The 25,812-nt window shown below is 48.1% G+C and overlaps 1 protein-coding gene across 1 annotated transcript in view; it reads left to right on the forward strand.

Moving 5' to 3' along the window:
- Positions 1-3,829: 3,829 nt before the first annotated feature.
- SLX9 (SLX9 ribosome biogenesis factor) overlaps positions 3,830-25,812 on the forward strand; it is a 56,667-nt gene continuing 34,684 nt past the window's right edge. Inside the window, exons 1-2 of the mRNA XM_062002616.1 lie at positions 3,830-3,999; positions 5,731-5,839. Coding sequence (XP_061858600.1) covers positions 3,844-3,999; positions 5,731-5,839 — 265 coding nt within the window. The 5' untranslated portion in view covers positions 3,830-3,843. The remainder of the gene's footprint in view (positions 4,000-5,730; positions 5,840-25,812) is intronic.

Here is a 25,812-nt window from a genome sequence, read left to right on the forward strand (position 1 = left end):
TTGCAGATCTTGGGGAAGGAAATGTGCTTCAGCAAGATGAGCTGTCGCAAGTTTTCCTTTTGTATTGTCTCAGGCCCCTGATTGGGCTGCTCTTTTTGTTGGGCAGCTCAGAAATATGCTGTGTGTTGTTGAGGGTTAAATGTGATTTGTAGGACAACAGTTTTCCTGTCTGCTCTGTGCAAGATGTTACATCTAATGATTTGGTACCAGAAAAGCCTGTAATTAGTATCCTCTAACCAAGGACACTCTGAGATAATTAGGTCTAGAGAGAACAGAGGCAGTTAATCGAGATGTTTTAAGGATATTTTGTATATATTGCCAACACTTGTCAGGAAAACTTGAGGTCTACATATCCTCAGCTGAATTACCCTCACTGTAATACTAAAAGCTACAGCCACGGGTCAAAAAGACCCCTGCCCAGGTAAAGACCGTTCCCCTGAGCATGTGTAGTAATTAACTGCTCACCTGAGCGATATTGTAATTGTATGTTACAACATAATGATGTAACCAATGGTTGTACAGGGGGTGGATTGGAAAGGTTCCCAACTTTGCATTTTGTTGTGTAAGTATCAGGCAGAGAAGCCCTTTCGGTGCACTTGATTTGTGGGAGACCACCGAGCACCCGGGAGTGTGCAGAGCTGAAATAAATAATTGATGTCTCTCCTTAGCGTGTGATTTTTGCCGAGTCACACACCGGGTAGGGAATCCGCTTGTGGGACAACATTTTCTCTTCAGTCGTTTAATGGAGTTTGTCAAACCACGCTGCTCCCCCAATAGAAGGTTGAGGGAAGAGGACAGGAGAGCTGGGACCACCCCCCTGAGCTGGAGCAGCAGGAGCAGAGCAATGGTACTGTGGGTTCTTGTAACCAAAGCTGAAGCACTCCCATTTCTCTACAAGCTCTTCCTCTCTTGCAGCTTTGGCCTTGAGTGGGATGGCCACAAAGCACTGTCTCAACAGTTCCCACGGGACCTTTAACATGTAATTATCCCCTGTTGTTCATTAGTCCTGCTATTTACCACATGTATTAGCCAATTAGTAGCTACTCTTGCATGGTGTCTGTGCTTTCATAATCGCAGGACAACATGTCCAAGCAGAAGCAGCCATTGGTGTGGGCTTCACTTTCTTGAGATTTTAACATTTAATACTTCCTGGTTTGGGAAAATGTTCTGGTTTTTGGAGGATGTCTTTGTGTTTCTACATTTTATTTCTCCTTGCTGCTGTTTCAGCCTGCTGCAGGTGAAGGGGATGGGCAGCCTTTGGAGATGTGCACATGCTTAGCCACAGCGTGTGTGCTCCCCAACCTGACTGTAAGCACTTTAAGCTGTTAAACATTTGTTTTTCTGTTTTCTTTCAACCACCTTTATTTTCTTTAGTTCTCCTTTAATGCTATTTTTTTACTAGAGTGGACTGTGTTTCCCCGTGCCAGCGGCTGTGGGGCTGTTGCGGTTTTGCAGGCTGCTCTTGAGCAGCCAGGCTGAAGAGCGGGGCACCCAGCTGTGCACCCAGCCAGGCACACTCAGAGCAGCTGCTCCATGGAGCCCTTGATGTTGGTGATCAGCAATGACATTTTGGTGCTTTGCTCTTAAATGGTGTTCTCCCATCCCACAGCTGGGTTATGGAAGTTCTCCTGGTGTTATTTTCTATTCTTGATGAACAGCAAATCATAGAATCATAGAATTATTTTGGTTGGAAAAGACCTTTAAGATCATTGAGTCCAATCAGTAACCTCACACTGCCAAGCCCACCACTAACCATGGCCCTCAGCACCTCAGCTACATGGCTTTGCAATCTCCAGGGATGAGAACTCCACCACCTCCCTGGGCAGCCTGTGCCAGTGTCTAACAACTCCTCAGTGAAGAATTTCTTCATATTCTCCAACCTAAACCTCCCCTGGAGGAACCTGAGGCCATTTCTTCTTGTTCTGTCATTCGTTACTTGGGAGCAGAGACTGACTCCCACTTCACTACAACCTCCTATCAGAGAGTTTCAGAGAGTGATCAAGTCTCCCCTCAGCCTTCACTTTTCCAACGCTGAGCACTCCCAGGTCCCTCAGCTGGTCCTGAGCAGACTTGTGACACTCCTGGAGATGCTCCAGACACTCCTGGAGTGAGGGGCCCAACACCAAACACAGCACTTGAGGTGCAACTTCACCAGTGCCCAGTACAGGGGCATAATCATTGCCCTGGTCCTGCTGGTCACACTAGTGCTGACAGAAGCCAGGGTGCCCTTGGCTTTCTTGACCACCTGGGCACACTGCTGGCTCACGTTCAGCTGCTGTTGATCAACACCCCCAGGTCCCTTCCCTCTGGGCAGCTTTCCAGCTCTTCTGCCCCAGTCTGTAGCATTGCCTGGGGTTGGTGTGACCCAAGAGCAGGACCTGGCACTTGGCCTTGTTAAACCTCTTCCCTGGTGTGCCCCAGGCACTGCCATGCTCCAGCTGAATGAGTGGCACAACAGGAGAAGGGATTCAGGGTGGCTGAGAAATCTCCATTGTCAGATACATTTTCAGCTTTCTAGTATTTGTACAGGAGTATACTTTGGTTGTGAGCAGGTGACTAAACTGGAGGTGGCCTCTTTCCAAGTGTCACCACCTTCCCAGGGACCTCCCCCTGCATCTCCCCATCTCTTTGGTACTCATGAGGAGGGTTGCTTGCCTCCTCCTGTGCTGCACACACTGATCTGTTCTCCCCTGTGCCCCTGGACCAGTGGGAGCGGCTGCTGCCCAGGAGATGGATCGCCAATGCTGGGAGCAGCTCAGCTTCCTTCAGCCTCTCCTCATCCTCTGGATCATTCTCACTCATCAACCTGCAAGCCAGGGCTGAGCAAGGAACCCAGAGCAAAGGAAAAAGGAACTTCAGTCAGTGTAGGGAAGTACAAGGCAAGGAGTTTGCCTTGCTTTAAGGAACCTGTTACCAGTGAACACAAAATTTGTTAGTGTATTGATTTTTTAATATTTTTTAAGGTTTCAAAAGAGCAATGGAAAGATGGTACCCAGGGCAGCCCTGAAGTAAGGGTTATGACACAGGTGCCTAGGGTTGTTCCCCAATGTCACGTCCTCAGCTCAGAGAAGGATGGGGAGAAGAGAGAAAGGCCCACTGGAAAATGGAGACACGTTTTTAAAAGCAAAACCATCATAGTTCCCATGACTGCAGGTTTTTCTCCACCTGGGAAAAGTGGCTTTGCATTGCAGCTCTTCATATGTACAGCAATGGGCTGAGGCTGTTGCGTCGGGGGTCTCCACCCTGATATGGGACTAAACAGTCAAACACGTGCTCGGGCTCCACGGGGGCTCGTCAGGTATTTTCTGCTGTTGTAAATATGGAAATAATTTCTGATTCTTTCTGCTTTCTGTCCTGTGGCATCCTGTCCTCTGGCTGGTGCTGAGAGGTGGCGCTGCCGAGAGGTCTGCGGACAGCCCTCGGCTCTTCCACAGGCTTACACCACACTTGAACCGTGTGTCAATCTCTGAGTCTGACCTGAGGACCCAGAAATAAACACCCTCCGGCAGTTCACGGGAGTGCCCTTCCTGCCGGCCGCCCGAAGGCCATGAACCCCGACTTCCCCATAAAACCGGCCGGCGGCGGAGCGCTGGCGTTTCAGACGTCGCCATCTCGCTTCAGAGTTCACATTCGCGAGCGCCGACGCTGAGGCTGCCGCGGAGATGCTTCCTGGGCTCTGCCCGTGGCGCCCTCCCCGCCTGCCCCAACGCAGCCGGAGCCCCTGCCCCCGGGGCCGCCAGTGCCAGAGGAAGGCCCGCCCGGCGGGGCGGCCCCGGAGCGGCAGAGGCGCGGCCCCGGCCGACCCGCCCCCTTCCGCCGCGCCGCTCCGCCGCGCCGCCCGCCATGGTGGGGAAGGTCAAGCGCCCGCGGCTGCACCGCGCCGCGCCTCGGCCCTGGCCCGGCCGGGACGCGCCGCCGCCCCCCGCCCAGCCCGAGCTCGGGCCCGGCCCCGCCGCAGGGCCCGGGAGCGCAGGGCCCGGGAGCGCCGCGCCCGGCAAGGTAGCGGGGGCACGCGGGGAGCGCGCGGCGTCACGTGGGGCGGCGGAGGCGGGGCCGCGCCTGCTCGGGGCGGGGGGCCGCGGCGTGGGGGCGTGGGGGCCCGGGGCCGCTGTGCGGCCGCATGCGCTGGCCGAGTGTCTCCCGAGGGCACCCCTTCTTCTCGGGCGCGGGGAAGGGCTTGGGGACGCTGACGAGGCCTCAAGAGGGGCGGGCGGCGGAGGGAAGCGGTTCCCGCTGTTCCCTTGCCCCTTGCCGCTGGGGAAAGACGTGCGGTGCCGTGGAGGCCGTTCACGCCGTGTCACACGCCGTGTCACACGCCGTGCCGGGCAGCTGCTCGGCTCTCCTGCAGCTCGGCACCCGTGGGAGCGTGCGGGCGAGGGCACGGCTTCTCACAGCAGGCAGGGAGGCAAAGCCTGAGAGCCTGGAGCTGCAGGGCTCCAGCGCAAGGCCCTGCCCCCATGGCAGTTCCAGCGTGCTGCTCCCGTGGCGACTGTGGCCGGTCCCCACCGTCGGCCACGGTGGTGGAACGGTCCTGTAGTAGCAGCTGTGGCAGCCGCCATACAGCAGCCACGCCATGGCACTGCCATGCACAGCTGCCACAGCTATGGCAGCCACACCATGGCACTGCCGCACATAGCCGCCACCACAGCTGTGGCAGCCACGCTGTGGCACCACCACCCACAGCCATCTCAGCTATGGTAGTCATGCCATGGCACCAACACATAAGGCCACCATGGCTATGGCAGCTACACCATGGCATCGCCATAGTATCCTCAGGCCTCTGGCACATGGACAGGAGAGCCTACCCAAGGAAGAGGCAGGGACAGGCATGTGCCAGTGCAGCTCCAGCAGCACTCACTGGTGGAGGGCTGTGCTGCATTTCTGTGGCATAACCTAGGAGCAGGACTTGTTGCCAGCAGAGGGGTCAAAGGCTGCCTAGCCCCTTTTGCAGTGGTTCCCTTTGCTCTCAGGCTCAGGCATGTGGAGATGAGCTGTCAGTCCTTGAGGAAGCTTAGCCCGTGTCTGGTTTCACCAGTGGAGCTACTGACATGCAGCTGGAGTTAAGGCTCAGCGTCTCCCCCTTATCCCTGCAGCAAGGACACCAGTTCCTGGTGTTTGTGCACATACAGCTTTCCTCATGGGGTGGAATAGGCTCTGCAGCATCTGGTTTTACACCGCTGTAAAGTTACATGTTGGTGCTGGGAGGTGCTGCTGGCTAAAACCATGAATTCTTCTAAACCAAACCAGAGAACCTACTGCAAAGCCAGTAGGTATTGCCTGCTTAAAGGAACTAGGTGCTGAAGATTTGGTTAGTTAGTAGTAATCAATGAATCCACTTAATGTCCATCAATTTAGGATTTAAGCCTCTAGATCATTTGTTGTTTGTTGTGATGTACCAGTAATAAATCTGGCTTTTCCTAAGGGTACTCTTCATAGTTCTCCTACCTGAGCTCACTTCAGTGAGGTGAGGTTGGGCTGAGGTAGAAATCTGATAGGAATAGTCCAAAACATGACTTTGTGGAGCTTTTTTATGGGTGGAAGAGCCCAGGGAGGGGCAGGCCAGTGGGGTGGCTCACCTTCCCCTGACAGCTGAGGAGAGGCACCTGCATGCTGCTGCTGCAGCCTGTACCCTGCTCCTATCTGGCTGCAGCTGGGTTGGGGTTATTTTTTTTAATGAATGTTGCCTGGTGGTATTCTACTGACTCCTGCTTAATGTTTCTTTTGGATAAGGACTGGGACCTCTCATCTTCTGGTGTCTTTTCTGGGCTGAAAATTGACCCCGATACTCTAGTAAAGAAGCTCGACTTGGACTCCAGAAGCATTGTTTCCTCCCGAACAGGTTTGTTGTCTTTTGAGTGAGTGCCACATGAGGTTGTGAACAAAGACACTAGGGACTGTGGCTGTCAGAACAAACCCAGGAAAATTTTAACCCTAAGACAGCTTCCTACATTCCTGCAGAGACTTTTAAAAGTGGGGTTTTTTGGGGATTGGAGGAGTCAGAAAGGCACGTGTGTCCTTAGTGCTCCCATGGTAGGGAATGAGCTGCATGCTGCCAGGTGGCTGCTGGGCCATGCTATGCAGCTGGAGCCCTCACCTGCAGGGTGGCCTCATGTGACCAAAGGCTCCTGGTCCCCAGGGGCTGAGGGGACTGCAGAGCCTGGGCTGTGACCTGATCTGCGGGCCTCCTCTATGGCTGTTTCTTGCCTCACCAGCAGCTGCCATTCATACCCCAGTATGCTGTCGGTACATTGCTTATTATGCCTCAAATGGTGCTTTACCCACGGTTGCCTGATTTACAGCCAGTTCTTTCCCGCTGTCCTTTGCCATTACTAGGTCCCTGGTTCGAGGACTCCCAGGCAGCGTATTCAGCTCACTGGGGAGTACTGAGAGCAGGAGGTGGGAGGAGATGATTGAGGTGTTTGTTTTTGAGTCCCACAATATGGAAATGCTTCCTCTTGCTCTTAGTGGCAGACAGAGCTTTGTATCTGGAATTGGGTTTCACCCTTTATCTGAATGGAAACTGAGGACACAGCAGTCTGTCCAGGTGGAGAAGAGACGAGTGACTCCCAAATAACCTTGTTTGCAAACTAAATTCATTTCTTTTCTCTGTACAGGTTAATACTGCTATGGTCACTTTGTTTTCATGTCTGGGGCTACAAACAAGCCCAGCATCCACCCTATGGGGCAGTGGTTACCCCAGCAGTGGTGAGCTATAGCAACCGTAGCTCCATGGGTCACATTTGGTCCCGGAGGGAGGGAGTGGGAAGGTTGTGTGGACACATTTTGCCCTCGACACAGCAATATCTGTGACATGTATTGTTTTCTAAACACTGAGCTCATTGTTCCTAACTCTTCTGGGAAAAGGACATGTGTGTGTGCATGTGAATGAAGCCATCTCATTAATTAAATTAGACAGCCCGTTGTTGGAGGCTGACAGCCTGCAATCTCAGTCTTTCATTGCAGGCTGCAGCTGTACATGTCTGGTTTATAAATAGAGCTGTGCTGCTGGTCCCTGTGTGGTGCTGATGATGCAGATGTGCGGTGCCTGACGATGTTTCACCCTCTCTTGGGGCTGCCTGCAGACAGTGATGCTGACCCCAATGCTTTGTGCTCCCTCCCACTTTCCAGCCCATCAGCTAAAAATAGCAGTTCATTTAGGGGCTCAAAACTGCAATTTAACGAGGCAAAAAGTGATTTGATTTTAAAAAAACCATCTTCCCAAGCTGCCAAGCCCTTTCTTCTGGAGCCCTGTGGAGGCTTTTTGTTATGGAAATGTATTCATTTTTTTGGTGTTAATTCAGTGAACTGTAAGGAGGCTGAGCATACAACTGTGCATACAATGGACACCCTGGAGTTAGAAAAGAGATTGTAGGCAGACTTGCTTTGTCTCCTGGGATCTCTGGTCAGCTGAGAGCCTGTTCAGCAGGAAATTCAACTTGACTCTGACCCTCTCCCCCATCCTCCCATCCCCCCTTAGCTCAGTGCACAGGGCAGGAGGGTAGAGTTCTCCTACACATTGTTATTTTCAGATATAATAGCAAGACAAAAAGAAGTGTTTCTCTCCCACTCGCTTTTTAAAGCTCTGGGAAGGTCAAGTTGGCAGACTGTAGGTGTGCCTACTCTCTTATCTCCCATGCTTTTCACAGCTAAAGACCTTCAAGGATGCAATGTGGCAGCTGAGAAAACTGGTGTATTTGTCCTCCATGTGCTTCACAGAGCTAGGATTGCTTCACCTTATCTCAGAGTGCTGCTATCTCTGTGTTTTGTATTGTTATCTGGCCTTGTGTTGTGACACTTTAGGAACAGCCTGAAAGACTTCAAGAGGTATGCAGAGTGAAACAAGGGAGCAGTTGGCTTACCAAGCCCAGCTGACAGCCATGGGGTTTAGCTCTGTTATCTCCCTTCCTTAGGCCCTGTATCTCCTCTGCTTTTGGAGGTGGAGTTCCCCGAAAGCCAGCACCTCGCTCCATGGCTGTTTCCATGGCATTGCAGTTCAGTTGAAGGTGTCTGCAATTAAAGTGTTTTCGTGAAAAACATTTGACCTTCCTGATACGATTCTGCCTCTGCTCTTTTCTCTGCTTGGGCTTTCATGTTTGGCTTTGTGCTTGAACTGGGGGACCCAGCTTTTCTCTTGGGAGAGCCCAAGCACCAAAGCCATGTGAGCAGGAGTGCTCTCTGCTGATTGTGGAGCTGTCAGGTGTGGAGCTAACCCAGAGGGATACGCAGGGTTGAGAAACTGCTTGTTGCTGGACAAGTAAGAAGAATTAGTGATGTTAGCTTTTGGCTCCACCTGCCAGCACACCTTCTCATTGTTTAAGAGAGAATAGAGGCTGGATGAATCAACAGAAGAAACCTGGAAAGCCTGGTCCTTGCAGAGCACTGTGCAGGAGTGCAGCAGTTGCTCCTGGACCAGTTTGAGATGATGGTATAAAGGAAAGAGCCAGCCAAGCTTGCTCCTGTGGGGCTGCCTGGAAGACTTGGAGGGCTGTGGAGCTCCCTTTCCTCTCTGTCTTATCCCTTTGTCCTTCTCTAACTGCAATGAGTAGCTGACTACATTGGTGCATGTTGAGTTGACCACTTCTCTCAGGTTCCTTGGCCTGTCTCTGTGCCTTCCATGCCTAGGCTGTATTTTCTGGCTTCCCACTTTATCCATGCTCCACCTACTTGATGTGCTTTTTGTGGTTCTTTCCTCTCTCCCACGTGGCCTCAGGCTGCTTTTGAACAAGTTGTCTACCGGACAAAATATTCAGCCTCTTTTTCTCTGGAGATGAGGTGACTCATGGTTCATGTCATCTTTTTATTCTAACACCAGGAGTTTAGAGAGGTAAATGAGGACTACTAGTCCAGTAGCTAGAGGAGATGTGTTTCACTCCACTATTGTGTTCTTGTGTCTGCCATGTCACAGTTCTGAATGCCTTAGGTTTGGGAGGTGATGGAGAGCTGATGAAGCATGCTGCAGAGAAAAGCAAGTGCTCCTTGGGCAGCCTCACATGCTGTTAGTGATTGGGGCTAACATCTGTAGTAAAGGATTGTCTCTCCTGTCCTGGCTTTGACAGGTTTTTTCTCAGGGTTTTTGTTCAGCTGTGTTGTCAAAGAGGATGACTGTGCCCTTTTCTCATGCTCCTAACTCCTAAGGTAGGCTCTGTCTTCACTTGAAGCAGCCTGCAGAAGGATGGGAGTGTGAGGAGATGTGTATGCCTTGAGTGTGGTGGGCAGAAAGGCTGCCTGAGCTGTGGGGCTCTAACAGAGACCAACAGGGCAGCTTGGACAGGAGGCAGAGAGGTGATATTTTTAATTCCCTGAATTATTTGGAGTAAAATAAGCTGTTAGTGGCAAATGAAACATATCCCTTGCGTACTGAGTTTTTACACTGTGCTTCATTCTACAGATCTGGTCTTCTCCAGTTGAAACCTAGTCTGAGGAAGAGCTTGAAATTGAGTTAGGTTTTAGAAGTCAGCTTGGAGCTCAACAGTGGTCAAGAAAGCAGATTGGCTGTTGGAGTGTAAAAGGAACCTGGAGAGCATCGTTATGCTTCATAAATAAATCCATGGGACATAAGACTGATGCTGTATATCTGCTATAACATATATCTGATGCTATATGTGTCCCTGGTCCTCTCATCTCAAAAATGATGTAGCAGATCAGCAAAGGTTCAGAGAAAGGCAGCAAGGCTGTTCAGAGACCTGGGATGCCGTTTTGTTGTTCCTGAAGCAAAAGCCTGGGCTCAATCAGCTGGGAAAGAGCAGTGAGGAGGGTGTGATGGAAGCCTGGACACTGCACAGTGAGGGAGGGTAGCAGCTGTCTGCTGCCTGTTCCACCACAAACCTGAAAGATGCAGTAGCAATAGCAGCTGGTGGACATCCCAACAAAACATTTTCTGTCTCACGTGGCAAATTTAGCTCTGGGCTGTGTGTGCTGGAGACCTCTCTGGGTTCGGAACAGGGCTGTACAGATCAACAGAGGAGGCCATTGGAGTTCCTTAATGCAAGGACTTGTCTGGTTTGGGGTGTGCAAGTGGAGCGTGGCGGTTCTGCTCTTGCTGGGTCTTAGGTGGAAACAGGCCCAGAAGTGGCTTGCAGTGTTGCAACAGAACTGGAGACAGGCTTTCCCCACCCCTGGGTGATGATCTTAAATTCCAGGAGAGGTCCCTGTGTGCAGCGCAGAGAGGCAGGCGAGGGCTGTGCCGTGGCCCAGGCCACCAGGACATGCAGGGCGGGAGCTCGGGCTGCCTCCAGGGCAGTGTGAGACAGCTGCGGCAAGAGTAGGGCCCAGGCCACAGCTGTGAAGCTGTGTCATGTGCCAGGGGCCAGCCAGACAGCAGAGCATGGTTACTTCCATGTGACAAAAAACTCAATCTGGAAGACCTGCTTTGATATGCTGGAGCCAGAGGGATGTAGTCCTGTAGGAAACCAAGCCAGCTGTGTGGGGACTCAGGGGCTATTGCCTGTAGCCAGCAATGAGAGAGGAGACTTATCTCTACTTTTCTTCCCTTTAGTTTTCCTCAATTTGTTAAGTGATAAGCTTTTGCTGCTCTTTTGGCTGTGGTTGTTCTGGGGGAACAGGGGGAGCATGATACCTAAGTCGGAAAGTTCAGCATGTATAGCAGCTTTAGCATCTCGGTTAACATGAGCTGTGGTGCGTGTCTGCACAGGTGTGTGCTGGAGCTGAAAGGAGACGGGAAGAGGCCTTTGTCTTGGGAGGATAAACTGATGGTGTTGGTTCTTGCCAACTGAAGGTCTCATTTTTCTGAGGATTTCTGAGGATTCCTGGTGCATCTGGTGGAGTGCCTGCTACTCTCATGGTAATGATTACTTAAATTCAGTGTGCAAGGTATTAGCTTAGGCTGTGTGTTCTTGTGTTCATCAGTGTTCTTGTGGCATGAGAAGGAAAGAGTGGAACTGTAGCAAAAAATGTCACCAAAACTGAACTTCTTTTAGGTGAGTCTTGCATGTGTGATGGTAGAAAGCCAGTGGTCTAAAATGGAAAGTGTTTTAATACAGAGAGCTCTGAGCCTTGTTGTATGGTGAAGCTTCAACCACTTTCTGCTCTACTTCTTGTCTTTAATCATTAGCTCATCTTAACACCAGTTTCCAGATGATTTCCACATGCTCATAGGTAACAGGAGCCAGCAACATCACTGTGAACACTGGAGTTAAGTCCATGAATGTGAGTGGCTTGCTGAATGATTGCTTCCTGTCAGTGAAGTTTACTTAGCCACTGACGTAACGTAAATCAAATGCTTTGCCATAATCTAATCCATGCAGGGACCTCTGTTACTAGTGTGAGTTAATAAATCTCATCTGAGTGAGCTTCTGTAGCATGGGAATTAAATGTTTCAAACTAAGTCAGAAATAATGGCCTGTCCTGTAGGGGGGTTGCTGCTGCTTTTTCTTTTTTTTCCTGTTTAGCTTTCCTTCCTCAGCCTTTGCTCCTTGAAGCCAGGGCCTGTTCAAGTGTGGCTCTGGTAAACCAGTTGCCTGGAATGTCTCTTTTTTTAGATGATGAGCCATTTGTGGAATGATACGAACAACTGGATTAGGAGCTTCCTGCTTTATCTTCAACTTCTGCAGAAGGGAACTGTAACAAGATGCATTGTTGAGAAAGCAAAACTGTGGTGGCAGCAAGTGCTACCAGTTCGAAATGGCTTGCAAAGCCTCAGCTTGTCACCTTGATTTCTGACAGTGGCAAGAGTAGTTTTTCTTCCAGATTGCCCTACCTTCTCCTGGGCCACTGGTGAGCCAAGAAAATGTGAAATGTGGATTAAAACAATTTGCTGCGTCTGGTCCTGGACCAGTTAAGGGTCATTAAAGAGACCATGATGTCTAGCAGAGGGTAGGTTTAGGCTGGACATAAAGGAGACATTTTTTTAGGGTGAGGGTGGAGAGGCTCTGGCACAGGCTGTCCAGAGAGTGGGTGCTCCATCCCTGGAAGTGTTCCAGGGCAGATTGGATGGGGCTGGGAGCAACCAGCTCTAGTGGAAGATGAAAGGGGGTTGGATGAAATGATCTCTAAAGGTCTCTTCCAGCCCAAACCACTTTGTCAGTTAGTGATTCAGTATCAAGGTGAGGCACAGGGTGATGTAGGACATCAGCTTAAACAGAGGCTCTGCTGGACCTTGGTATTGCTGAAGCCTGGATCTGCATGTGATGTGAAGCTATAGAGGAGTTTTCAGCATGGATGCTGTACTGTCTCTGCTTGTCCATTTGTGTTTTGAGAGTTTTTGTCCTCTGATATCCAGGACTGTCATGCAGCGTGGGTTCTTCAGTCTGTGGCACAGAAGGGAGTAGAGGAAGGAAATTACTGAACATCTGATAAAGAAGGAAGTCCGTTTCGGCCAGAAAAAATGTGGAAACAAGACAGAATAAAATTGGGCTAAGTAGGAACCTGAGAGCTTGGGGTTGCTGGAGTCTTCAGGCTGTGTACAGCCTGGATTTTCCACTTTTTTATATACTCTGAGTTGCTTTTGTTATGCAACATGCCTCTCAGTGTCACTGACTATGCCCTTCTGATTTGAACCTCAGCTTCTGCTCTGGTGTTCCAAATTTACTGGGTCTGTTGTGTATCTGCTTGCTTCCTTCTCCTTGGACTCCCTAGCCACTGGTCATTTTCTTTTTCCTTTTTTTTTTAGTTTTTCTCCTTTTGTAGCCTCAAATGAGAAGCAGAAAAGCTGTGCTTGATTGACATCATGGGCCTGCTATAGCACTACACACCAACTTCATCTGACATGATTTGCTTTCCTGTTTTGTTTTTTTTTTTAATGTGTGATGTGCCGGGATCCATGTAAGACCTCTCCTCTTCCAGCATCCACTGTTGTGTTGCTTGCAGAGTTGCAGCCATGGCCAGCTCCCTGTTACTTTTCATGAGCTCTGACAGGATGCAAATCTTTGTGTCCCATAATTTGTTCCTGAAATGAACAGATAGGAACCTGTTCACTGGATTTCTGCTTGCTTGTGGCCTTTAAATATTACGGTTCTTTCCTTCTGTCCTCACCCCTGTGCACATTTCTCCATAAAATGTTTCTGTGCAGATCCCAGAGTTGTGCTGTTGCTAGGTGTGGGTTGCTTCTGTTGTGAAGATGTTTGCTGTGTTACTCTACAGGGCATGGGGTGAGTCTGCCTTCTTGCAGTGTCTAATCCTAGTGCTGTACACCTTCTTTTGGGCAGATTTTTGGTGACATTGAATCGGTAGGAAGAGGCCAGGGACATCAGCAAATGTATGTTTTGGGCATTTCTTTCACCTCCTGTGCAGCGTGCTGCCTGCCACGTCAGCCCCCTTCAGCACTGCCTTCCTGGCCATGGTGCAGTGCCTGGCCTCATGAAGCTGGGGGCTCCTGTTTGTTTTGTTTGGGGTTTTTTCTTCTTTTCTGGCATATTGGAGTATTTAGCAATATAAGGATTAAAAAAAACCCATCCTGCTTGTTTCAATGAATGCATCCTTTCTGAATATCAGTTTTAAGCTGTTGTTGATTTTTCTTAGTGTAAGTTTGGGGTCTTTTTAAATCTTCTGCTTGTGTTGGTCATTCACCACATCCCTGGTGTGGAAAGCTGCTGCAAATTCACAATTCTGCTGCTGTCACTTTGCTTCAGCATTTCATTCCATGCTGGCAGCTGTCATACCCGCCTTGTTTGTTGCCTGCAGAGTACATTTCTCAAGCTGTTCCCCACTGTAACACTCTTCAGATGGAAATGGGTGAAAACAGTTTGCTCCATAAACTGAGGATGGCAGTGAGTGGTTTGTGAAGAGCAGCTGTAGCATCCGCAGCGCCTGTGTAAAATACAAAGTACTGTGCTAGTCCAAAGTGATGCAGTGTTCCTGCTCTCTCTGTCTTTGTTATTAGTTGCCTGGGCTTTGATCTGTGTGAATTTTGGGAGCATTGAGATGCTCTCCGCTAAGCTGGCATCAGACGTAATGCTCTTGTTGGTGTTGTACTGAATGATTTTGACGTCTTTGAAAATCTTGGCTTGGCATGGGGAGGCTGCCCCAGGTGGAGCAGATGTTTGCCTGCCATTTCAGGTGGGATTTCTTGCTTTCATTGGACTGGATATCCACATGGCTTTCAAGTGAGGCACCATCAGAGGAACCTTCAGCTGTTGCAGCTTGGGTAAAGCTCGGCCTTGGTCACTTTGAAGTTGTAATCCCAGCCTGTCCCACTCACCTGCGGCCACTGGTGCAGCTGATGGCTGCTTTTTGTAGTCCCCAGGGCAGACAGAGTAGCTCTACACAATCCCTGCCTCTTGCCCCAGCAGACTGAGAATGACGCATGCCATTGAGCATCCACAACCTTGGCTAGAGACCAGCTCCCCTTCCTTGTACAGGCTTGAGGGATGTGGGGACAAGCGAGGCCAGCAGCCATTTTGGCAGTTCTGCATTTCTCCTTCATGCTTTTATCGCTACTGTACCTTTAGCCACCGAGCATGTAGGAACAGTCAAAGCACAGCCACTTTCAGCCCTGAGGACTTTCTCCATGGGCGGGTGTGGGTTGCTCACTTCCCCTTTGTGTGCCTCTCTCCTCCCACCCACGTACCTTCTGCAACCTGTCTGTGCTCTTTGTGTAACCTGCAGAGGTCAAGGATGTGTCCTAGAACTGGAACACATGAGTTTCAGGTCAAGCTGCAAAATTCCCTCCATAAGCTGCAGTTTTCTCTGACATTGTGTATGAAAGTGCTTGAAACCTCCAATAAAAGCATTTGCAATAAAGGAAAAATTCCCAGGATTAAGGAAATGCTGGGAAGGGTTTAAACAAGTGAAGTGGTATTCTTTACCTCTCCCCCCAGCCTCAAGTTTAATGAGTTGGCATGCAGAAATGGCTGCAAAGGCCACTTGTCTGTGTCTTTATCACATTAACTGGAGGAGAGGTTCCTCTGCCTGTTTGCAGAAGCACAGACGAGAAAGCATTGCTCTATTCCATGCCTTGAATTGAGCTGTAACTAACCCTGTCTGTCACTGCATCCAGACTGGTGTGAGAGCCTGAACTGGTGCCACTGGGCTAGAGGAGAATCTGGCCCTGCCTGGAGGCCCTCAGTCACAGCTGAGCACCTGCTGGTATGGGGCAGGAGGGAACCTGGGTCCTTTCTTGTTCAGCAGCAAGCACAAGAACTTGAATGTCCTGGAGAAGGAGTGGTGTTAATTTTTACTAATGCCATATACCACTTATGAATGGGTTTACAGACTTGACAGTTGCTGAAAATGCTTTTATTTCAGGCTGAGGGCTACTGACAGGCCACTTTTGCCTGAGGACAGGAGTTCCCATAAGGAGACCATGCCACAGCTTGATGTAGAATGGAGAGAGCAGGTGCAGAGCTGGAAAGGGTCGTGCTGGTATGACTGGCAGAGCAAGGCTGCACCCAGCATAACCCCCTAGTACTTTGATAAGGTGACAGCTGACAGTTTGCAATACTTGGGTCAATTGCTCTATGTAGCAGTTTAATGTACGTTCCTTCTGTCTTGCTTTTTGCCTGAAATGTAATTGCTTTTATTGACTGCATCATTAGGAGCTACTCTTACCTTGTCAATGCCAGATCACCTTGTAAGGTTTTAGTGTCCGAGTATTTTATAAGAGACTGTTATGGCATCCAAGTGTTATATAACAGGCAGTTACAGAGCTGTGTGGCCTTTGAGGGGAGCTCTGAGAGTAGTTTGTGGTATGGGAAGCCTCTCCAGTGAGGTCAGATGACCTCAACCAAGATGCCTCAAACAGGAAACTGTGGGCTGAAACAACTCACCTTTAAGCCAGAAAGCTCTTCTGGTGATGAGGATGCAAATCAGTGGGACCTTGCTTCAAGAGTCCAGTTGACCAAGTTCTCCAGCACAGGTGAACAGCTGTGAGGACTGATTCCCCAGAGGCTGTGCTGCCAGTCAGCGGGATCTCAACCGTCTTGAGAGTTGGGCAGAGAGGAACCTCATGAGGTTCAGCAAGGACAAGTGCAGAGTCCTGCACCTGGGGAGGAACAACCCCCTGCACCAGTACAGGCTGGGGGTCGAACTGCTGAAGAGCAGCTCTGCAGAGAGAGCTGGGAGTCCTGGTTGATAATAAACTAACCATGAGCCAGCAATGTGCCCTTGTGGCCAAGAAGGCCAATGGCATTCTGGGATGCATCAGGAAAAGTGTGGCCAGCAGGTCAAGGGAAGTTCTTCTCCCTCTCTACTGTGCCCTGATGAGGCCTCATCTGGAGTCCTGTGTCCAGTTCTGGGCTCCTCAGCTCAAGAGGGACAGGGAAGTGCTGGAGAGAGTCCAGCACAGGGCCACCAAGATGATCAGGGGACTGCAGCATCTTTCATACAAGGAAAGGCTGCAGGAACTGGGGCTGTTTAGTCTGGAGAAGAGGAGACTGAGGGGAGATCTTACTAACATTTATAAATATCTAAAGGGTGGGTGTCAGGAGGTTGGGACATCCCTTTTTTCTATAGTAGCTAGCAACAGGACAAGGGGTAATGGGATGAAGCTGGAACACAAAAAGTTCCACTTAAATATAAGAAAGAACTAATTCACCGTGAGGGTGACAGAGCCCTGGCACAGGCTGCCCAGAGGGGTTGTCGAGTCTCCTTCCTTGGAGGTCTTCAAGACCCACCTAGACACGTTCCTATGTGACCTGATCTAGGTGACCCTGCTTCTGCAGGGGGGTTGGACTGGATGATCTCTAAAGGTCCCTTCCAACTCCTACCATTCTACGATTTTATGATTCTATGACTGCTTGAAATGGAGGCCAGTGACCTGCTGTGGGAGCACCTGCTGTGATTCTGTGGTAATTTGGAGTGCTGAAAGACTAAAGGTTCTGGCACCTTAAAACCAATAATTTTTAAAAACGTTGCTCAAACTGCTCAAAATTAGATCAACAAGTTATTATATGTGCAGTGTGGTGCTGGTTGTAAGAACAGCTGTCTGAAATTCTAATTAGAGTCAATGCAATTAAATGATAGAAGCTAAATGAGTGTCTGAAATTTGCACTGCTTCAAGTACTTTGTCTTCTCTTCTGGAGACAGACCATTTCCATGTTGTGAGTGCCTTCTGCCAGATCGTGGGAATCAGTTGTGTTAATATTTATAGAAGTAATTAACTTCTGTTTTTCTTCTCTTCCCTCTAGCTGTGGCTAAATCTTTGTTCTTAAAATGAACTTTAACAAAAAAAAAATCCTCCAGTTAGCTAGTGGTCATGGATACTGAGCACTACACAAACACAGTAACATTTTCCAGCGTGCCTGAAGCTCCCAAGATGTTTGCAATCTTCTCCAGGGAGAGGAGGCTGTTGATGGTGAGAAGATCCTGAAATCAATGTTAGAGATTTGAAGAATGTGTCAGATTCCTGTAATTTCTTATTATGGTTGGTTCCTGTGGCTGTGCCTACGCTAAACATTCAGCATTAGTGATGGTGGAAGGTCCATGCCTGCTAAGGTGCAGTCGTTAGTACTGCTTTGTGGACTTTTTTGGGGTGGCTGAAGAGGAGGATGGGGCTCAAGGAGGGACTGGAGACTCCCTTGGTGAGGCATCTGAGGTGTTTTGTGCTTTTGCAAACCCTTCCTCTGGCCTTTGTAAAAAGTTGGGTGCTTGAGCATGTGCTTTTTAGGTGTCCCTTGTGCCTGCTGGATTTGAGGCCAGTGTATCTCCTTGTCTTCCTGGTCAGGCATGTCTTGCTCTGAGTGATGATTATTTTCAGAGCTTTAAAAAGATACTAATCTAGTCTGGTGTTCTCCTGCTAAATCAGTTCAAAATGGTCAGACATCCTTATTTACACAAAAATAGATCAGTCCTGCTTAGGAGAGTACTGGGGCTGCAGTGTTACAGAAGAGGGTTATGATCTGAAATCTGTTACAGCTTTGGCGTAATTGAGTTATAAAATTCTAAATGCCACAAAGAGAGAAGAGACACAGTTCAGATCTGAACTGGTGGCAAAGATTCCACCCAGCACAAGTTCTGGTATGAAGATTTCTTGCGAGGCATGAGGGGAACAGTTTAACATGGCGTGAATTGAGACACTGTGTCCCAAGAGGGAGTTAAAAAGCACTTGGCGGAGAGGGCAGATTGACAGCTCTGGAACCAGAGCCCTTCCGTTTTCACCAGCATCGGTATAGAGTTGTGTCAAGCTGTCAAAGGATTTCTCAAATATGTGTCCTGGGAGTCTAATATTTAATAGTCACTCTATTTAGAGAATTGGTAGAGGCTGGTAAAGGGTGAATGAGATGAGAGGTCTCCTCCTGAGTTATCTCTTCTTGAGTTACCTTGACACGCTTTTGGGGTGCAGGAATCAGTCAGCTTCCTCTTTCCTCTGCTAATACACCTGGGAAATGCCCATGTGGGGAAGGCTTGGGTATTTTTTCCAAGGACTTCTATGCTATGATTGTCATCTACATAAATCATGTTTCTGATTTGCCAAGAGATAAATCTCTGCCCTGCAAATGTGGGTCTTACCTGATTTACAGACTGTGTATTTAATAGTAGATCTCTCAAGAGCTGATGCCTTATAATTCAGGTTGAGACCTATAGCATTATTTTATGTAAGTTATCCTGTATTGCGATACTAGTGGGTCTAGCTTTCCTGAAGTTTTGGTTTTTAGACTATACAGTCTGTTAATCGGGGCACAGATAATCTGTAATCCAACAGTTCCAGTACTAATGGGCTATAGGTTATAAATAATGGGAAAGCATGACACTATCCTGGAGCCATCTCCTCTCGGGCCATCATCAATTGCAATGCACACTTAAGAAATAGTGTGCAGTGCTGACTTTGTGCTGAGAGCTATTCTGCCCAGGGATCTGTGGGGGACAGAGGCATTCAAAGTGTCTTTGTGAGCAATTTATGGACAAAAGGTCTTTACTCTTGGGTAAAAATGTGTGTGCCAGCTGAAGGTCTGTTTGCCCACTTCAGTGCTTTAAAAGTAGTGTTATTGATGCTTATATATGGCATAACTGGTGATGGCACATAATTTGGGATTAGCTTGTTAGTCAAGTTGCTTATAGAAAGGAAGTAGGGGGTTTGTTGGAGTTTTTTATGGAGTTTTTCTACACTCTGAATCTCAATGAACATTGTCTTAAGCTAAACACCATGTACAGATTAAATGCAATGGGTAATGAAATGTTCAGAGTGGTTTGGAATTTGGGCAGGTTTAGATGGAACTAGCAGTGTGCCAATTATGCCATGAAGCTAATCACAGAAAATGGGTCCTGCAGGAGAAGAATAAGCTGTCTGAGCAGATGTTCAAGCAAGGAGTGACTGTCAGCTGGAAGGTACTGCTGAAAGCATTGTATTTAGTGATATTGTTAATCAACTCTGACGAAACACGGTGTTTCAGAGAGTCCCTGACATGATATGCAAGGGAAAATGGGGCATGGAAACTTGTTCTTTGGCCCACTGATGCTGTGTGCTTGACTGTGCCTGGTCTGGGCTGATTTGCTTCTGTTGCATTTCCTAACTATGTTGCTTTTTAAATTTTGAGTTTACTTACATCCATTTTCATCTCTTTCCTTTCAAAATACAGATGATTTGTAAATTCAGGTCACCAAGTGCTCTTATGTAACTGGGAATGGGCTTCTTTAGCATGAGTAGGACATTCCCAGCTGTGATGGGTACAGGCTGTGCCTACACATGCAGTAGTTATTTTCCAGTGCATTTTGAGCTGAAATAACCTGGTGAGCCTGACGACAGGGATGTAGGAGAAGGCTGTTTCAGCCTGCAGAAATTCTGCTGACAAAAATGGCAATTTTGAGTTTAATTTGCTTTCTTCAGTGGCATTTTCATCTTTTTCTCAGTGAAGCTTCTGGCTGTTGCTTTTGATTCATGACAGCGGTTTGTGACGCAAGGGCTGGGCTTGTGTGTACTCCTCTGGAGCTGCAGCTGTGCTCCTTGCTTGAGTGCTTGTACCTGAACAGATTTTATTTATGGAGATAGCATACAAATGTGTAGATACTGTTTAGAACTTCTTGTATTTTCTTCCTCCAAAATAGAGAGTGTTGGCCTGTTTGCCAGTGTTGAATGTAGATGACAAAGTTTTGGTAGCAGGAAGAGAGGCTGGGGCTGCACCCACACTGAGCTGTGATGCCTCTGGGAAAACATATGATTAAGAAGGGGTTAAAATGCTGGTCAGGCAGAGGAGTAGGAAAAAACCAGTGAGAAACAGCCCTAAGAACACCAGGGTCAGAGAGGAAGAGATAATTCCAGTCACCAGAGCAGCCTATGGAGAGGGCCACTGTGGAGTGGTGCATGGAGGAAGGAGTGGCAGACAGGAGCCGTGCGGGACTGACTATAGCCCTGTTTCCCATCCTCCTGCGCTGCTCAGGACAGGAGGCAGTCAGGTTGAGAAAGGAGGAGTGAAGTTGAGCCTGGGAAGAAGGATGGTGTTATAGTGTCTGTTTTTATTTCTGATCAGCTGATTCTATCTCAAGTGGCAATACATTGAATTCATTTTCCCCAGGTTGAGTCTGTTTTGCCCATGATGGCAATTGCTTGAGTGATCTCCCTGTTGTTTACTTCAGCCCACCAACTTTCCACTTTATTTCTTCCCCATCCTGTTGAGGAGGAGGAGGAGGAGTAAGTGAGCTGGGTGAGCTCAGGCAGCTGACCAAGGTCAGCCCACCACCTTACCTTAGCTTGGTACAGCTGAGATTAAGTTCAGGACAAGGCAAAACTGGCTCTGCTGCTATTTCTCTACCTTCTTTATTCTCTATTTCAACTAAATGTCTTGTGAGCATTGTACAGATGCAGAGACACCCTTGCATGAGAACTGAATTTGTTTGTTTTTCATTAACACTCGCAGATGTTCAAGCAAGTAATTCCTCCTTGTTTCTGTGTACCTGTGGCAATGTCATCACCCTCTGTGGCAATGCAGTGTATGATCTGACTCCTTATCATGAGCTTACAGTATTTTCTTTGTGAGATTGAATGAAGGGATCTAACATATCAATAGCATCCAGACAAACCTAAGGGAAGGATGCAGAAGGTGAGTGTAGCAAAGGTGCTTTAGAGGTAAACGAAGACGGAGGATGATCTTTGTGGAAGCCACAGAAGTGAGCTGGTAGATGTATGTGTCCTAATATCAGAATTAGGAACCTCTCCCCTCCTCCCTCTAGGAAGGAATAAGAACAGAACAGGGCACAGCCATATAGTCTAAGCTCTGGAAAGTAAAGAATAGGTATCAGGTCTGTCCAGAAGTTTTTTCTGCGTGCCTTTGCTGCGTTGTTTCAGCTGTGACTGCACTGCTAACAGCTCTGTAGCAAGAGAGGACATGCCTGTGGCTGAGCAGAACGTCTCTTTGAGAGTTCTCTTTTTCAGATGTTAGATGTGCTCATTAGAGGGCAGCAGAATAACTCTTCCTTTTTCTAGGACAGTTCTGTATTTTTGAATGATATTTTTCTGCTCTGCAAGAGACAGAACAAAATTTTCCTGTTCCTCCTAGTGCAGTAAGTATGAAACAGCGATGCTCCTATGAAAACATTACCCAGTATAAGGAGACATAGAACACATGTAGTAAAAACTTGCTTCTTGGAAGCTTGTCAGCGTTGCAGGCTCAAACGAGATGGAGCTTCTCTAAACCACAAACGGCTAGCACCGTATGTGGAAAAGCAGCCAAAGGAATGTTTCACAGCTAACTTGTTTTTTGCTCAGCCTAATTCTTACTTGACCTATATGTCCACACACATTGATTGATTTGTTTGCTGTCCCCCAGCTGCTGCTGCCACCTTTTCCTGCCTGAAGAAAATGTTGAAGAATCAGCCTCACTTATTTGGAGAGTAATCTTTAAATGAGATCTGCTGGTACACCCCCTCATCCTCTGTAATATAAATACTCTAAATAACTATGGCACAGTCTTTAAAGGCTAAGTGAGGCTGGGATTTGGAGCCCAGCATCACAATACTTACATGCATTATTTATTATGTAACATTCATAGAAGGAGGCTGTAAGGCTGTTTGACTTTGTAGCTAGCGTGTTTCTGGCTTCAGAAAGAGCTGTGTAGAAATCCTGGCTAGGAGCAAATGTCTTCAGTGTGCATCTTATTAGCAATATTTTGCACACTGCTGACCTCTCTGGAGGACGTGAGCTGGTTGAAGGCAGCTGGAAAAGAAGGAGAAATGGATTTTTCAGTTTTAGCAGCATCAGCTGTTGCTTTCCAACAGATGGCTCTGATTTAGCAAGGTCCTCAGTTGAAGCAAAACTTCATTAGATAGAAGAAAATTAGTATTTAAATAAGTGTACAAATAGGTTTTTTGTCTTGAGAACCTTTGCTGGATCTTCCTCTTCCTGAAGCTGCTTGACCTAGGCTGGTGGAGCATGTGTGAGGATTGGAAGGACAGACAACACCTTCCGCCCCTTCCCAGAAAGTGGGGACATTTTCATATGGCATCCTGCAGATTTCTGTATCTCCCTCTTCCCTACCTGAAGGGTCATGAGCCTACCCAAAGAGTCACACAGCTGCAGATTCCTCAGGACTGGGTGGGTGCCACTCAGGTGGGGTCTGTAGCACTGCAGGGTATACTTGGCTGCTGCCTTCTGCCCTGTGTTATGTTTTAGCCTGCAAACTGCTGAAGTGGAACATCCTTCTTGATACTGGCAAACTGGTGCAGTGGCTTGTGTCAGTCCCACCTCCTGGAGAAGCTTGTGCTTTGTGCTCTCAGTTTGGGATCCACTGGGAAGCTGACATTTCTTCATGTCTTGGTTACAACACCTCAGCAAAGGCGGGACTAATGGGAAGGCCCTCATCAGGGAAGGAGAGCTGAACAAAGCCAAAAGAACTGTGAAGAATGTCTCATAGTGCTTGGCAGCTTGTGGTCCATTAGGTAAAAATTAATATCCTGACAGGAGGGTAAAAAGATTAAACTCAATCTTCCACCAAGTGAGACACCAGTCTGTAGGCTCATGACGTGTGGATCTGAACCCGCTTGGCTGTTTGGTCCATATTAGGAAATGAGCAGGCACGGTGCTCGTGCCAGCAGCCCTCCTCACCACAGAGAAATACGCTTCTTGCCAGCATCTTCCGTGCAATATGGAAAGGTCCTCTGCTGGCCCTTCCCTTGCAATGAAAGTCTCTCTCTTCTGGGAACTAATGCGATGTGTCATGGGGGACGTGAGTGTTCTCAGTAGGTGGATTTTGGGCATGGTGAGCCCAAGTATTGCGAGACTGTCACTTGGGTGTGTAGTTTTTAGGTTTGAGGAACACTTCTTTTACAGGAATGACACCAGACTGCATTCCCCTGTAAGTGCAGGGATACTGAAGTGCAGAGAAGTGAGAGGACAGGTAGCCCTCAAGGCTCTCTGGTTCCTTGCCGAGAAGATCGAGTTGAATGCCAGAAGTCTGGCAGCTCTGAAAACTGACAGCAGGGGGTGTCAGAGAAGCCCCTCCTTTGGTTTGGTCTTTCCCCAGCCCCTATTATTCCTTACAATGCCATGCAGGTTCTTGCAAAAGCTGTCTTGTGTGGGGTGTGGGTCTCATTGCTGCGCGGGGCAGAGGGGGCTTTGGGGAGAGCACCCGGTGGTGTGAACGCAGGGCAGTACAAATGCTGTGCAGCGGTACGTGCTGTTCCCCGAGGTTTGTTATTGTCTGTCTGCTGCTGGCAGGGGCATAGGGAGTACAAAGTGGCAGAGCCCTGCCTTTTAACAAAAAAAACCCATTTGCTTTAACATAGATTCTAGCAGGAGAGTGTCACTGCAGGATGGGTGACTGATTTCAAATAAAGAAAAGGAGAAAAGGTGATGAAATGGAGAAAAAAAAGAGTTTCTGCCTCTTCTAGAGGGTCGAGATCTTGATTTTTTTTTTTAAAGATTTCATGTTTGTTGAACTGAGCCAAATGGGCATGCTAGAGTGGCTTGATTTAAGACCTGCTTGAAAAAAGGAAATTGTCTTGTGTCAGAATCATTGTGGGAAAGACAAAGGGTCCCCAGCAGAGTAGCCCAGCCCAGCTTTGGCAGGAGATGTAGAATGCTGTAAGAGGTCTGTAGTGAGTAATGATCATAGTGGCCTGTCAAGAGAACTGGTAAAGCTGCAGGATGGTGCCCTCATGTCCCCTGAAGCCAGGCAGACCAGGAGTAGGGAGAAGGATGTAAGGCTGTCTGGTGAAGGGGGGGAGGGAGAGATGCTGTGGGAATGTTGCATAAGATGGCAGAGCCAGTGATTGTATTAGTGCCTCAGGGCTTCTGGGAGCTCTAAATTGTTAACCGAAGCAGAAGAGTAGTTGAGACAGCACAAAAGCAACAGCCAAAAGAAGCGTCAGAGGCTGGAGGAGGCGATGAAGCAGAGTTTGGACTAGATCCAGTTATGGGGCAGTCTGTGCACCCATGAGGAGGGAGGAGGCCCAAGGTGCTTGGACACCTTTCAGAATGAGTATTTTCATGGGTTGGGCTTGTTCGACTGTGTAATTGCCATAAAAAAAAAAAAAAGGTAGTTCACCATGTCCCATTTGAATGCTAGAGTTAATAAGACCTCTTCAAGGTTAAAGGGCCGTTACGATTATGCAATCTTCATGCATACCCTGAGTCACCTCTGTCTGTGCTTTAGGGGCTTCTGTGGAACATCTCCAGTCTCAATCTTGTGGTGGAAGTGTTTTCTTTATCAATGGTAGTCAGTTTTATTGTGATGTGGAGGAAAAAGGCAGCTCATTTCTGGTGTGACTGTAACTTGCCAGCCCTTTGAGCTGGGAGGGCTGTGTGTCTGCTGGGCAGGAGTGGGTACCTGGGGCAGCAGGTGCTGACCTGCAGTACGTGCTTGACACCAGGATCAAGTTGTCTGTCCACCCCAGTCACAGAGCAGAGTAGTGTGGATTTCCTGCCTTGTACCTCACCAGACGATTATTTGTGTAGCTCTACTCTTCAAATGATTTCCAGTTTTGAAATTCACTATATATTACTGCAAAAAAAGGGGAGGGGAAGAATGGGCAATGAGGCTCCAGCCATGTTACGTGTTGCCAATCCTGTGTGTTAGTTGTTGCCCAGCTGCATGTAGGCAAAGCTGAGCGGTATGTTGGGGAATGAAGGTCAAATACATACTGTCACAAACAACTTGAAAAGCTTTCCCAGGTATTCTTGCCCTCCTTCCTACTTATTTACAGGGTTTATATTTATGCATTTTATTTACTTCCTACTTATGTTAGTGTTACAGTCCTCTGCATGTGCAGCAGCTTATAAACCCACTTAAAATGCAAGTGGTGTTGGAACTGACTGATGAAAATATGACCTGGGTAATAAGAGCTAATAATTCTTAGATTATGTAAATAATGAAAGTTGCTGGCATTACACAGGCTGAGTTGTTCTTTTCCATGTCTAAATCTAGAATCATCTTGTATGTGTTGACTAAGCAGACTGTCGGGTAAAAGAAATTATTATTATTACATTTAATGTATGGCTGTTCAGTGACAGAAGATATGGTTGGGCTTTCTGTTCCCTTGGTGCTCCCAAGCTGTTAGGTGTTTGGGTTTCCTGGTGTGCAGGAGCCCTGACAGCTGCAGATGGTGGGATTAACTCCTTGACTTACAGTTGTGCAATAGATAGGACAGTGTGGGGAGGGGGAACTCACAGCATTAATCTGCCACAAGGACTTAAAAATCAAGGGCAAGCTCTGACATGTGATTACTTTTTTCATTTCCCTGTCAGTGCATGAGTGTTGGGAGTGGGGATACGAACCCATGCCACAGGGAGCCTGAGACCAGACAGGTTAAAGAATCCGAGGAAATCTGCCAGGAAAGGGGAATTCATCAATAGTTACAGTAACAGTAGAAATTTTGCTGTAGTCCTAATGAGCTCTCTGAGTAAGGTTCAGAGTAATTACTTCATAAAAACTCTGACTGGAGCAGTAAGGAAGTGTCTCTAGAACCTCTGTTTATGGGGTTTTTTTTGCT

The sequence above is a fragment of the Colius striatus genome, chromosome 9 (genome assembly GCF_028858725.1).
Source record: "Colius striatus isolate bColStr4 chromosome 9, bColStr4.1.hap1, whole genome shotgun sequence".
Taxonomy (NCBI): Eukaryota; Metazoa; Chordata; class Aves; order Coliiformes; family Coliidae; genus Colius; species Colius striatus.